Source organism: Camelus bactrianus, chromosome 33 (genome assembly GCF_048773025.1).
Source record: "Camelus bactrianus isolate YW-2024 breed Bactrian camel chromosome 33, ASM4877302v1, whole genome shotgun sequence".
Taxonomy (NCBI): Eukaryota; Metazoa; Chordata; class Mammalia; order Artiodactyla; family Camelidae; genus Camelus; species Camelus bactrianus.
The window spans coordinates 17,750,803-17,764,724 of record NC_133571.1 but is presented as its reverse complement, the minus strand read 5'-3'; the positions used below and the strand labels follow the sequence as shown (position 1 = coordinate 17,764,724).

General features: G+C 42.1%; 1 protein-coding gene across 1 annotated transcript; it reads right to left on the bottom strand.

The window, feature by feature from the left end:
• Positions 1-2,648: 2,648 nt before the first annotated feature.
• Positions 2,649-3,932, bottom strand: LOC105074196 (olfactory receptor 10D1B-like). The gene has a single exon (XM_010961694.2). The coding sequence runs from the start codon at positions 3,600-3,602 to the stop codon at positions 2,649-2,651; it is 954 nt and encodes a 317-aa protein (XP_010959996.2). The 5' UTR covers positions 3,603-3,932.
• Positions 3,933-13,922: the final 9,990 nt, after the last annotated feature.

Sequence of the window (13,922 nt, the reverse complement as noted above, 5' to 3'; positions counted from 1 at the left end):
ATAAGTTAGATTTTATCCTGGAAAGAGGGAAAAGTGACAATAAGTTAAGGACCCAAGGCACCGAAATCCACTGCCTGCTACCTACAGATTCATGAAAAGAAAGACAGCGGTAGACCGTGTTCGTGCAAGGGTAACGTGCGTGGTGACGCAGACCGCGGGAGCGGCAAGTACCCTAGACGGAGGTGCGGCCTCGGGTGAGGACTGGATGCAGGCAACTGGACTGATGTGTGGACAGGTGTTATTTATTATTATCAGACAGAGAAGAGCAAGTGACAAAGAGAGTAGCAGCAGTGAGAATCCACCTGGTCGGGTCTCGGAACCCGCTTTCTAGCCCACGCTTGAATGCAGCGTCTCGGGAACCGCTGCTGCTGTAGCCACTCCTCTCCAAACGTCCTCTGACCCGCAGTCCTTCTCTGGCCTCCCAGGTCCTGGACTTTGATTCTCTTCCTTTGCTCTGCCCCTGTGGATGAAATTCTCTGCTAGATGGGTCATCCGATTTGGGATTTCTCCCACTGACATTTTTCTATCCAAATTCTTCTTACAGTGTCCCTTTAATTGTAGAACACGGAAAAGTCTTATTCCACCACCAAAATCAGCCTGGGCCCCCACACCCCGGGCTGGGCCTGGCGTTCTGGGGTCCTGCTTAGGTGAAAAGAGAGCTCAAGACACTAACTGAAGACATGAGAGCTGCCAGCTTGTCTAGAACCCCCGGGATAGGCAGAGAGGTCAGTTTGTTTAAGGAGAAACAGCACCTTTGTGACAGGCTTCCAACCAGGGAACAAAGCACTAAGCTGGAGGAAGGACCCTGAAAACAGGTCAGATGAATTTTAGTTTTCCTACAAGGACATTCACTCATAGATGACAAATAGTTAAGAGATACTCATGCAAGGAATTATCTCTCACCACTGCTCAGCCCCCCACCGCACGCGCGCACGCACACACACACGTTGTTTCTCCCTGTAAAGCATTTCTCACCTATTCTTTACTTCATTCAAACCAAAAACAAGCAATAACACCTGAAGTTCAGCACCCCTTCTGTGAGGTCCCTCCCCAGTCCCATAAAAATATATTCCACATGTTATGTTTTATTTCACACCTGACCACAATATTTATCCTGGAATGTTCTAGTTGTTTATCTGTTTCTTTTCTCCAGCAGACTGTGACATCTCTCATGTAGGCTAGTGCATCTTCTTCATCTCTGCATTTCCTGCTCCCAGCACAGAGTTCCTCATCAAATGACATCTGAATGAGTGAAAATGAAAGGGAATTGGGTCCCGTCTTTTTTTATTACAAATTGTTCTAGTCTGACCATCTGAGCAGCTACAACCAGGAAATTGAGGAACGGGAAGAGGTCTTCAAATGGACTCAGAGAGGCTAGAGAAGGAAGGGTTTGGGATGCACTAAATTTGACATCATTTGAGATATATTTTCACCTTCCTGTTTAGATTCTTATTTACTGAAAAACAGAGGAGAATCAGCACAGAGGGTTTTTAGGAGCTGGAGTGACCAGGCAAGAGTCTGTCTCTGCTCCAGAAGCAAGCGCTAGCCCGCCCCATGCCTGGAGACGCACACGCAGTGCTGCTGATCTGCTCTGGCGGGTTCCGTGGCTGCTCTCTGATCCTGAGTACAGAGACAGGGGAGAAACTGGTCTCTGCCTCTACCCCCTTCTCTTCCATCATCCTCTTTCCAGTGTCCTTCCGTCTCTACATCATAGTTAGAATAATCTTCACAGCAACTGTATTCCCCACGTGTGGTTGTATTCCCAGTGAATTCAGTCATGAAGACAATAGTGCCCTGTGTTGAAGGAGCAGACTTCATCCTTAGTGTATTTCAGCCAAAAAGTAAAGAAGTGTAGGAATGAGGACCAGAGTCAAACCCTTTCAGTGAACAGAGAAGCCAAAGATACGAAACAATGACAGCTTGGACCCAGCATTGCCTCCTGGCTGTACCGCGCACAGCGGAGCCAGGTCCGGGTTCCTAACACGGCGTCACGGCGCAGTCACGGCCGTGGCTGCCCCACTGGCCCTCCCCCAGGCCCGTCCACGTGCTGCGCTTGTACAGCCGGAGCCTGCTTCAGGTCTGAGCCCCACAGACGGGGCTGTAGGGGAGACGGTAACCAGCACCTCTGCTTCCCTCGTGAGAGATGCCTCGGGTCCCTGCCTGAAGTCCTCTTTGCACAGTGTATTCATGTTTTCTAGGGACCTGCTTGTTGCCTTGAGCGTCCACCTCTCCCACTTTCCCCAACCGCTCCTAGACCCGTAAAATGACGGCTTGTGCAATGCAGGCCCTGGAGGAGACAGTCACTGCGGCTGAGATGAAGACGCTCCAGGGCGAAGGGAAGACGAAAGGGAGGGGGGATGCAGGAAGGTGAAGAGCACAGGGCTGAGAAGCCGAGGGCCCGCCTGTACTGCCGCTGGGGAGAGCGCCCCGCTTCCCGCATCAGCCGTGGGACGTCCTCGGGTCCCAGCGTCAGAAAGCCGGCCCTGCAGCCTTCCCTCCGCGCGTGTCCTCCAACAGGTCGCTTTAACTCTTCCCGTCTTAGTCCCCACGTGGCAAAATGGAGACACCCATAATGATACCTGTCCTCTCCGATTCAAAAATATTTGTGAGAACCGTACACAGATGTTCTATAAACTGGGAAGTGCAGGTCAGGTGTCGCCTGCCGACCTCCACAGCTGCTCAGGAAGGAAGCCCAGCGGGCGCAGAACTCTCCTCAGCGATGATTTCACCTCCTTATTCCGGAGGCTGTAGATCAGGGGGTTCAGCATGGGGGTGACCAGGTTATTCAGGACCTGGACAGTTGCATCCACCCAGGGGCTGGGGGTGGGCCTGAGGTAGATGAGGACCACCGGCATGTAGAACAGCAGGATGGCGGCCAGGTGGGCACTGCAGGTGGAGAAGGCGCGTCGCCGGCCCTCTGCAGAGCGGATCTGCAGGATGGAGTAGACGATGCGACAGTAGGAGGTGAGGATGAGGAGGAAGCAGGTGAGGGGCATGAGGCCCACACTGATGAGCCCCACCATCTCCAGGGCCGAGGTGTCTGCACAAGCCAGCTTCAGCATCACTGGGATGTCACAGAAGTAATAGTCCACCTCGTTGGGGCCGCAGTAGGGCAGCTGGAAGGTGAGAGTAGTTAGAAAGGTGGCCTGAACGCAGCCAAAAAGTGAGGTCCCCATGGCCAGGATGGCACACGCTCTGTGACTCATGATTATCGTGTAGCGCAGAGGGTGACATACGGCCACAAAGCGGTCGTAAGCCATCACCGTGTACAGGAAGCACTCTGTGCAGCCCAGGAAATGGTAGAAGAAGAGCTGGGACACGCAGCCTGCATAGGAGACGGCTCGGCTGTTCCCTGAGAGGTAGAAGAGCATCTTCCAACTCACGGAAGGAAAAAATATGTCACACACAGAGAGTTTACACAGGAAGAAGTACATGGGGGTGTGAAGCCGAGAGGAGGAGACAATCGCCAGTAGGATGAGCAGGTTGCCTATAAGCGTGAGGACGTAGAAGGACAGAAACAGGACAAAGAGCGTGGCCTCCAGGCCGTGTGTGTGCGGGATGCCCAGCAGAATAAACGCGGTCACCACCGAGGCATTCCTCATAGCTGTGAGAAAGTCAGACCTCGAAGAGGGGCCTGAGACACCAAAGTCTGAACGCCAGTATCAGATTATTAAGCTTCTCGGTATTGAGTGCTTCGGCTGTGTTTTTAACAAGGAACAACCACCTTCTTGTGAATGGCAGGCTCTACATAAAAATCCCGGGTAATAAGGAAAGGCTGCTTTAGAGCCAGTCTGTCCACCTCCCGGAAAGAGCTGCCCTCTGTGACAAGATCAGAAGTTTTGGAATCTGTTCAAAACATTCTCATGTTAAGTTAGAAACCTTCTTACAGTTGTTTAATTCATGGATTTACTCTCTTCAGGCATACTTATATTTTGAACTCTCACGGTATCCCTGAGAAGCAAACTCCCACTCTGCAGTACCCTCTGAAAGATACCAGAACACTTGTGTTAGAATCAGAACGCTTGATTTGAAGCCCTGCTTCGCCACTTAATAGCTATAGTAAAGACAATTTATACAGTATCTTTCATAGACATAATTTTATCCTGCACGGAATGAAAAATACAATTGTTATACCAACAACAGAGATACCCTGGTGTCACGGTAAAGTTCATGAAATTTCTGTGAAAGTATCTGGCAAAAATCATAAATCCTAATGAAAAGTGTTCCTTTATGTTTCTTAAATGTACTCAAGTAACTTTCTTTAATGTTACTATTCTATAGTTATGTGCAAATAAATGTTTTATGAAGTAACATTATTAAAGAAACTTGTGTCAGATCCTCTTCAGGGTACATCCTTCCAGACTGGGGAGCTGTAATACCCCCAGCTCTCTCAGGAGATGCTGCTCTGGTTCTTCTGGTCCTTTTAACCTTTTCTAAGTGGACTTACAGCGACTCTGAAATACTAAGCAAAAGAAATAGTAACAGCAAGCAAAGCATCAAATTCATGTTACTGCGAGAAAAAGAGAAATGCACTAACGCACATGGCAGAAAGTTGAAGAACAGCTCCACTGAGGGATGTTAAAGAATTCACAGCAGGGTATAGTGTCTGGGAAGCACAGGGCTCTTCCTCTCATCATTCATTCAGTAATAAGAAATACACATACACCATTTAATGAAAATTTACTATGTTCCAAGGACTGGGCTCAGTACTTACAAAATATGATTTTTTTTCAATAAACCTATAAGGAAAAAACTATTACCATTATTCTCACCTGTTGGTCAGAAAACTGAAGCTTAGAAAAATGGAGCAAGTTCCCCAAGGTTACAAAGCTAGTATGTGACAGAGCCAAGACTCAGACCTGTTTCAGTCCACCGTCTGTGCCCTTAACCATTAGGAAATTCTGCCCTCTGTTTACTGTGCTGCCCAAGGCAGCCTGTCCCACTGCTGGGCAGTGGGCTCACATCATCATTTTATACTAAGGTGGGAAAAGTCTTCTTGTCTTCCTTCTTCCTGCTTGTTTCCAGTCTTGACTCTAGAGCACACCTAGTTGGTGTATCATTTAGTTTTAGAGAAGAGACAACAGGCTTTTCCCATCCCTTCGACACCATCCCTTAGTATCAACTCCAATACAGGAGCTTTCATGTCCTAGAGCCACATTCAATGTGAGGCTTCCAATCATGAAGTGTGGCAGGGGCCACTAAAAAACATGACAAAAGAGGATGACCGAGTCAAAACGGGTCACTCACATACACCCCAGATTTGGGCAAAAGTGAAGACAGCAAAGGGGAAAACCACGCTGCTCTGGGGGAGAAACGCTGCTGACAGCCTGCTTCTTGTTACTGATTCCGGCCGTACCTGAACAGTGCGTCTGAGAATGCAGAGTCCTGTGAGCTCTGCGTCACCTCTTCTTGGTCAGCAAAGTAACAGGTCTTTGGTCCTTGCCTATGATCAGACACAGTGATAATCTCTGATTCTATAATACTGTTTGATTTTTCAGTCCATTTCAGGAAAAAGAAGCCCCAAGCACCAGGAAGGTCCCTGTGTGAGGCCCCCGGTGTGTGGGCGGCAGAGGCTAACAGGGAGAGCCGGGCAGCAGTTTGAACACACACAGTCCACCTGAGAACACGTTCAGGCTCTCCTGTGTTAGAACAAGACCTTGCCTGGCTTACTGTTTCTGAGCAGAGCACGGAGTGCTCCAGCCACAGGAGCTCTAATTCCCCTACTTATAAAGAATTGAGTCTCAAAGGGCTTGTGCAGTCAAGAGACCTGTACACACTCCCTCTTCCTGGATTACGTCCTTGGAAGTTTATTCAGGTCCCTGAAAGCCCTGCGTGGGGCTCAGTGAGAGCTCTGAGGGGGCAATTAGTCATATTCACATCCAGCTGTGAAACAACAGCAGCGAGATCAACAGAAAGGGACGCCTTAAAGAGGGAAATGTCTATGTTCCTCCGTTATCTGCGTGGCAGAACGCACTCCAATTATAACCTTAGATCGCCTGCAATGCTCTCCCATTTTTTTGGTTGCCTTACACACCCTCAGTCTTTTGCTTGTGATGTCATTTGTCTGTTGCTTTTGTAATTATCCATATCCTATCACTATTCCAAATAGAAACCTAATCAGTTAGTTTTTATTTATTATGAATCTCTATCGTTACGTGTCCTTCAGGTCAATACTCCTAAAGAAAAATATACATCCATAGGAGGGTGACTGGTATAAAGAAAGGGGTTGGCTGTCAACCTTCTCATAAGAAAAATGATTGACTAAGTAGCTAATATGAGGTTAACAATTCATAGTAAGCATTTACCACACGCTAACTTAAAATTTAAAAAAATTTTTTTATTTAAGTGTGGTTGATTTACAATGTTCTGTTAGTTCCCAGCGTACAGCAAAGTGATTCAATTATGCATATCTGCATCTATATAGACATGTGGATAGATTCTTTTTCATATTCTTTTCCATTATAGGTTATTACAAGATATTGAATATAGTTCCCTGTGCTCTACAACAGGTCCTTGTTGTTTGTCTGTCTTATATATGGTAGTGTGTATCTGTTAATCCCAAGCTCATAATTTAGCCCTCCCCCCTTCCCCTTTGGTAATCATAAATTTGTTTTAAGTATGTAAGTCTATTTTTGTTTTGTAAATAAGTTCATTTGTATATTTTTTTAGAATCCACATATAAATTATAACACATTATATTTGTCTTTCTCTGCCTGACTTACATCACTTAGTATGATAGTCTCTAGATCCATCCATGTTGCTGCAAATTATTTCATTCTTTTTTACAGTTGAGTAATATTCCATTGTGTATATTTGTGTGTGTGTGTATCATAGCTTCATTATCCAGTCATCTATTGATGGACACTTAGGTTGCTTTCATGTCTTGGCTATTGTAAGTAGTGCTGCTGTGAACATGGGGGTGCATGTGTCTTTTTGGTTTAAAATTTTCACCTTTTTCTGGATATATGCCCAGGAGTGGGATTGCTGGATCATATGTTAACTCTGTTTTAAAGTTTTTTAAGGAACCTCCATACTGTTCTCCATAGTGGCTGCACCAGTTTACATTCCCACCAACAGTGTAGTAGGGTTCCCTTTTCTCCACACCCTCTCCAGCATTTATTAATTGTAGATTTTTAAAATTGAAGTACCATCAGTTATAGTGTGTCAGTATCTGGTGTACAGCACAATGTACAGGTCATGCATATGTATACATATATTCATTTCATATTCTAATTATTTTTTTTTTTATAATGGCCATTTTGACCAACGTCAGGTGATACCACATTGTAGTTTTGATTTGCATTTCCTTAATAATTAGTGATACTGTGTGTCTTTTCATGTGCCTGTCCTCCTTCTGTATGTTTTCTTTGGAGAAATGTCTATTTAGGTCTTCTGCCCATTTTTTGATTGGTTTGTTTCTTTGATATTGACCTGTATAAGCTGTTTGTATACTTTGGAAATTAATCCCTTGACAGTCCTATTGTATACAAATATTTTCTCCCATTCAGTAGACTGTCTTTTGGTTTTTCTTATGGTTTCCTTTGCTGTGCAAAAACTTTTAAGTTTAATTAGATCTCATTTGTTTATTTTTGCTTTTATCCACTACTCTAAGAGACAGATCAAAAAAATATTGCTGCAATTTATGTCAGAGTTTTCTGCCTATGTTTTCCTCTAGAAGTTTTATAGTATCTGGCCTTACATTTAGTTCTTCAGTTCGAGTTTATTTTTGTATATGGTGTTAGAGAATGTTCTAATTTCATTCTTTTACATGTAGCTGTCCAGTTTTCCCAGCAAACTTATTGAAGAGACTGTCTTTTCTCCATCATATATTCTTCTCTCCTTTGTTGTAGATTAGTTGACCATAAGTGCATTCCTTTATTTCTGGACTCTCTATCCCGTTCTGTTGATCTATGTGCTTGTTTTTGTGCCAGTACCATACTGTTTTGATTAGTGTGACTTTGTAGTATAGTCTGAAGTCAGGGAGCATGATTCCTCCAGCTCCATTCTTCTTTCTCAAGATAGTTTTGGCTATTTGGGGTCTTTTGTGTTCCCATATAAATTTTAAAATTATTCATTCCAGTTCTGTGAAAAATGCCATTAGTAATTTGATATAGTTTGTACTGAATGTGTAGATTGCCTTGGGTACTATGATTATTTTAACAATCTTTCAGTCCAAGAACATGGTATTTCTTTCTGTTTGTGTTATCTTCAGTTTCTTTCATCAGCATCTTATAGTTTTCAGAGTACAGGTCTTTTGCCTCCTTAGGGCATTTTTAGGTATTTTAGTGGTATGCTAACTTTTAAAATTTATTATATTTAATCTCCAAATGAAACCTTATAAAGTAGGTGATATTATTTGACAAAAAAAAAAAAAAAAGACCCTGAAAAGCAGATTAAAAACTTGATTATATACACAATTAGAAAGTGAGTGAGCTGGGGAGGGTATAGCTCAGGGGTAGAGTGCATGCCTAGCATGCATAAGGTCCTGGGTTCAATCCCCAGTACCTCTATTTTAAAAAGTAAATAAGCAAATAAACCTAATTACTCCAGCCTCCAAAAAAAAAAAAAATAATAAGCAAATAGAAAATGAGTGAACTGAGACTGTAATTTTAAAGCCAGTGCTTTTAAGCTCTATGCTATGGATTCTAGAAATCTGAGTTTTGCATCCAAAGAGAAACAGAGATATAATGTGATTTTTCAAACGTTTGCAGGGCTGCTAAACAGACTTCATATGCACTGTTCCATGTGGTTACTCAAGAATCCTGGGCAGATCTGGTAGAAAGAGATTTATTTTCAACATAGAAAGAAAGTTTAATTATTAGAAAATGTACATGGATGAAATAAGCAACCTTATGAGGTAGTTATCTCCTTGTCTGGAAATACCCAAGAAAGTGTAAAAAGAACCATCTTTCAGGGGTGCCATTAAGGATATTTTCAATTTGAATGAATAACTTCAGTTAAAGTTCTTCCTAACTTTGAAATTATTTGACTTTATTTATACTGTAAAACTTTTCAATGATACCTAACACAATAAAAGTGTAACTTTAACGATGCTAATTCTGCTAACCCCTGTGCAAAAGAAGTGACGGATATAACCACAGTAGTTATGACAGTAACTATTGCAATAGCAAGACTGTTGGGAAACGTTTTAAAAGAGGAGGAACACAGATCATGGAGGGAGTCCAGGTGCTACTTAGACAGTGTTTCACAAGGTGAGAGTGGCCTGCTGGGATGTCTTCCTGAGCAGACCACAGTTTTAGTAACAATCTTTTATTGTGCATTTGCTACATACTGAGTGCTCCACATGTATTAGCTCTTTCAATTCTCCCTAGAAATCTATCAGGCAGGCAGCATTATTTCCCCCATTTCTAGTAGAAAATTTAGCCTCAAAGAGTTTAAGCGACTTAACCAAGGTAATAGGGTTGGTTAGTGGACCCAGGATGATAGGATCCTTCCTTTTGAGTTACAAAGAAAAATAAGCTTGTAACTAATTCTGATTTTCAAATACCCATTCATAACTAATATCACCTTACATTTGTGGCTAGTCAAGTTTTTCAGTGCACTTTTGTGGTTTTTAAATTAATTCTCTCAAGAACTATGTAAGGGGGCTTTTATTAATCCCATTATACAAATACAGATACTGAACTCAGGGCAATTGTGACTTTCTAAATGTTAGACAGCAGAAGAGCCCAGGCATCCCCAGGCTTAATTCTCTTCCCGCACATCCTCACTGCTTCCCAAAATGACCCCGTACAGAAGGCGGCTGTCCCTGTGTTAAGAGGAGGATTATTAATAGATTCATTTTAGAGTTTTGAAGGAGTCTTGTGTATACCCTTGTAGCCCTTACCGTTTTAATCGTGTATTCTCTGACAAGAGTATGGCCTTAAACTATAATGAGAGACAGAGAGACTTGTTCAGTGTTATGTCTTGTTTCACAGGGATTGAGTCCCAGGAAGTTCCACAGGTATTTCTCAAAGGAGCTCTCTTGCTATGGTCTACTTGTAGGAAATTTTGCCTTATATTTGGATCATTCTTGTTTTAATCAGAGAAACAGTCTGTCTCTTTTTTCCTCTACTCCAGAAATTCAACTAAGTTACTGGCATATACTAGCAACAGCTGGTTTCTCAACTAATCATTCAGCAGAACTTTCTGATTATAAATAGCAGGGCTATATCTAGGCATTCTTGGTCCAGTGACAGGTGCTTTCCAGTTTGTTGGCAGGGCTGGGGTCTAGGGTGAATGACTAAATGAAAGTTTCTTCTTTCATCTGCAAAAACTCAGTAGTGAAAAACCGGACTGTGAATCAAAATGGAAGAGTAGGATGATGGCTACTTACTAGGTGATAAATTTCTTAAGCTATTATTCTCCTGCCTTTCTTTTTCTTTCTTTTTTCTTCCTGGTGGGAAAGTGCTCAGTTGCTTTCCTGTGCCTCCTAAGAATTTAATGGTTTCTGTGAAAGAGGTTTGACCCACTTAGTGGAGAAGTTAAAAGTAGTATAGGAATGAAACTTACATTTTCTGCATTTTTATTGGGGAGAGATGGGAATGACAAATATCAGGCACTTGAATCCCTAGAAACTTTAGTGACTTGGTGTCACCAACAATTCTTTTTTTTTTTATTGAACTAGTCATTTTATAATGTGTCAATTTCTGGTGTACAGCACAATTCTTCAGTCATACATGAATATACATATATTCATTTTCATATTTTCACCATAAGCTACTACAAGATATTGAATATATTTCCCTGTGCTGTACAGTATAAACTTGTTTATCTATTTTATATATACCAGTCAGTATCTGCAAATCTTGAACTCCCAGTTTTATCCCTTCCCACCCCCCTCCCCCCTGGCAACCACACGTCTGTATTCTATGTCTGTGAGTCTGTTTCTGTTTTATATATAAGTTCATTTTTTTTTTTTTTAGATTCCACATATGAGTGATATCATATGGTATTTTTCTTTCTCTTTCTGGCTTACTTCACTTAGAATGACATTCTCCGGGGCCATCCATGTTGCTGCAAATGGCATTATTTTATCATTTTCATGGCTAAGTAGTATTCCATTGTATAAATATACCACAATTTCTTCATCCAGTCATCTGTCAATTGACATTTAGGTTGTTTCCATGTCTTGGCTATTGTAAATAGTGCTGCTATGAACATTGGTGTGCAGGTGTCTTTTTGAATTAGGATTCCCTCTGGATATATGCCCAGGAGTGTCACCAATTCTTAAGGGACTCCTCACTCTTCTATGTGGTCCCCAGTGTCAAAGACTCTAAACTGCTGGGATCTGGTTCAGGTAACCACAGCAGGCTGTAGTACTGGAACAGCCACTGTATCTGAGGGAGCAGACCAGGCACTGGCAGGGAGATCACCAGTCTAGAGGGTTTGAGATGTAGCTCAGTCTGTCAAGCAAACTGTGGTATCCAATTTCCATGGCACAAGCAGACAAGTAGGTCAAGGTTCAGGAAGAGTAAAACTTTTAGTAAGTAACAGATATTCAAGAAGATGCAGTAGAGCATACGTACCAAAAAACAAAAACAAAAACACATATATGTAGAGACATGTAACTGTGTGTGTGTGTGTGTGTGTATAAAACAGAGATATATCTATACATCCTCTGGACTTGGACTTGGATCCAGGACAGGATGTAAGACCCCAGAAAGGAGGATTGAAAAGAGTAAGTAGAACCCCAGTCCAGGAAGACCAGGTGACCCTGTTTGGGATTTGAGCTCAGACAACAAGGGTAATAAGGTCCTAATGTCAGACACAAGGAGAGAGCAACATAAAAGGAAAGGAACTGAAATTAAGGTCTAGGAAAAGCTGTTTTGAGGCTCAGCTGCTTAAATGCTTTCTTCCAAAGGGCAGCGGCGGTCCTCAAAGCTGAGACAGGGCTGGGTCTACAAAGATAGCTCCAAGAGATCCAGCAGTAGGAGAGGGCAGGAGAGTTTGGAAATCTGCCAGAGTCAGTACCAAAAATATGATAGAACCATCACCAGGTCTGGCTTGCTCTGTTTTACTCCACTTGACTAAGTGGTAAATTCACCTTTGAAAGAATGTACTTCTGGAAAGCTATACAATTAATAATGACTATATTTGTTACTGTATCAATTGGTTTTTATTGGAAATATATAAAAATAAGATATATTATACTGACATGGGATTTGACAAATAGTAATTAAAATAATCTATAATATCTACTTATTAATAGATGATTATAATGAACCTGAGTTCAAAATTTATTTTAAAATATTTTTGCAGTAACTAAAATTGGAAAAAGAATAGAGCTCTGTCCTTTAGTTTTCTGACTTTTTATCACTGTCATTTTTACTATGAATTCATGGCATTTCAAACTACTTGTGGTTCCCAAAAGTCTTCACAGTGTTTCACACCTTCATGACATTGCTCATCTTTCCACATTTGCTTGGAATGTTTGCCTCCTATTCCTTTAATAACTTATGTTCTAATTCATATATAATTTTCTCTTTGAAGCTTTCTCTTCACAATTGGAGTGGGTAGGGTAAATACCCATTTCTAGCATTACATTACAATCCTGCTCAGAAGTCCAACAAATAATTTCCCTGAAAGCTGGGATCACATCTTTGCAGTTAACCACTGTATTTTGAACACCCAGCATGATTCACTGTACAGAAAAGTGTGCAATAACAATTTGTTAGATGTGTGAATAATGAATCAGCCTTCCAGTATCTCAGAGGGAGCACCGATGTGTTTTCTGGAAGAGTCCAAGAGCAAAATAGTTGTTACATACTAACACTCTTTACCAATCTGCTTTTTAATTAACGTCTCCACGTAACCCACAGCAAACTTCTCCACCAAAACAACTCTCTCAGGTCACCAACAAATCCCATGTTGGCACATCCAGTGGTCAATTCTCATTCATCTTCTATTCTCATATAGCCAAACCATATATTGAAGTAGTTTACTCTGTTCTTTTTTTTTTCACTACTTATTATATTTGGCTCCCAGATACATACTTTTTCTTGGATCTATCTTTCCATCTCACTTCATCATTGCTCCGACCTCTAAATGCTGGACTGCCCTAGGGTTCAGCTTCTAAGCTTTTTATGTATGTATCCATTCCCGCCCTGCTCTCACCCGTTCTCACAGTGCTAACTCCCATCTACACGCACGCATTTATACTTCTAGCCCAGACTTTTCCCCTGAATTCTAGACTCATGTATCCAGCGTCTTTCATCTCCACCTAGATGTCTAGTGAGCATCTCAAACTGACAGCAACCAGAGAGGAACTCCTGATTTTCCCTTCCAAGCTTCTCCTCCCACAGCCATCTTTATCTTAGTAAGTGAAAACTCAAATCTTCCAGCTGCTCAGATGAAATATCTTGAAGTCATCTTTCTATCCTCTCCTTTTCCTCCACTCTAAATGCAGTCCATCTGCCTGCCAATCCTACGAGCTCTACCTTCAGAATACATCCAGAATGAAATCACTTTGCACTATCCCACTGTTTGCACTTATGGCAACAATATTCATGCATCTTTCTTGCTGTAACTTGACAGTTTATCATCTTCAGTGAGGTGAGAAAAATTCTTTTAAAATGTAAGTGAATCATGTCATGGTGCCTCTCTGCTCGTAATATTTTAGGGTTATCAAAACCAAAAGTTCTTATGCTGACCTGTAAGACACTACATGATCTGGCCCCTTGCTCCTTTCTGATAAAATCTTTCATCAATGTCTGTCACTGGTTAAGTAGCACTGGCCTCCTGCCTGGTTATTTAGTACCCTGAACACTTCACTGCCCCGGATTCTGCACTTGCTATTTCTTCTGCCTTTTCCCAGGTATCAGTGTGGTTAATTTCTTTACATTTAGTCAATTCAAATTACATAAGGCCTTTCATAAATACCGTTTTGAGATTTAAAGCCCTCCACCAATGCCATATGACAT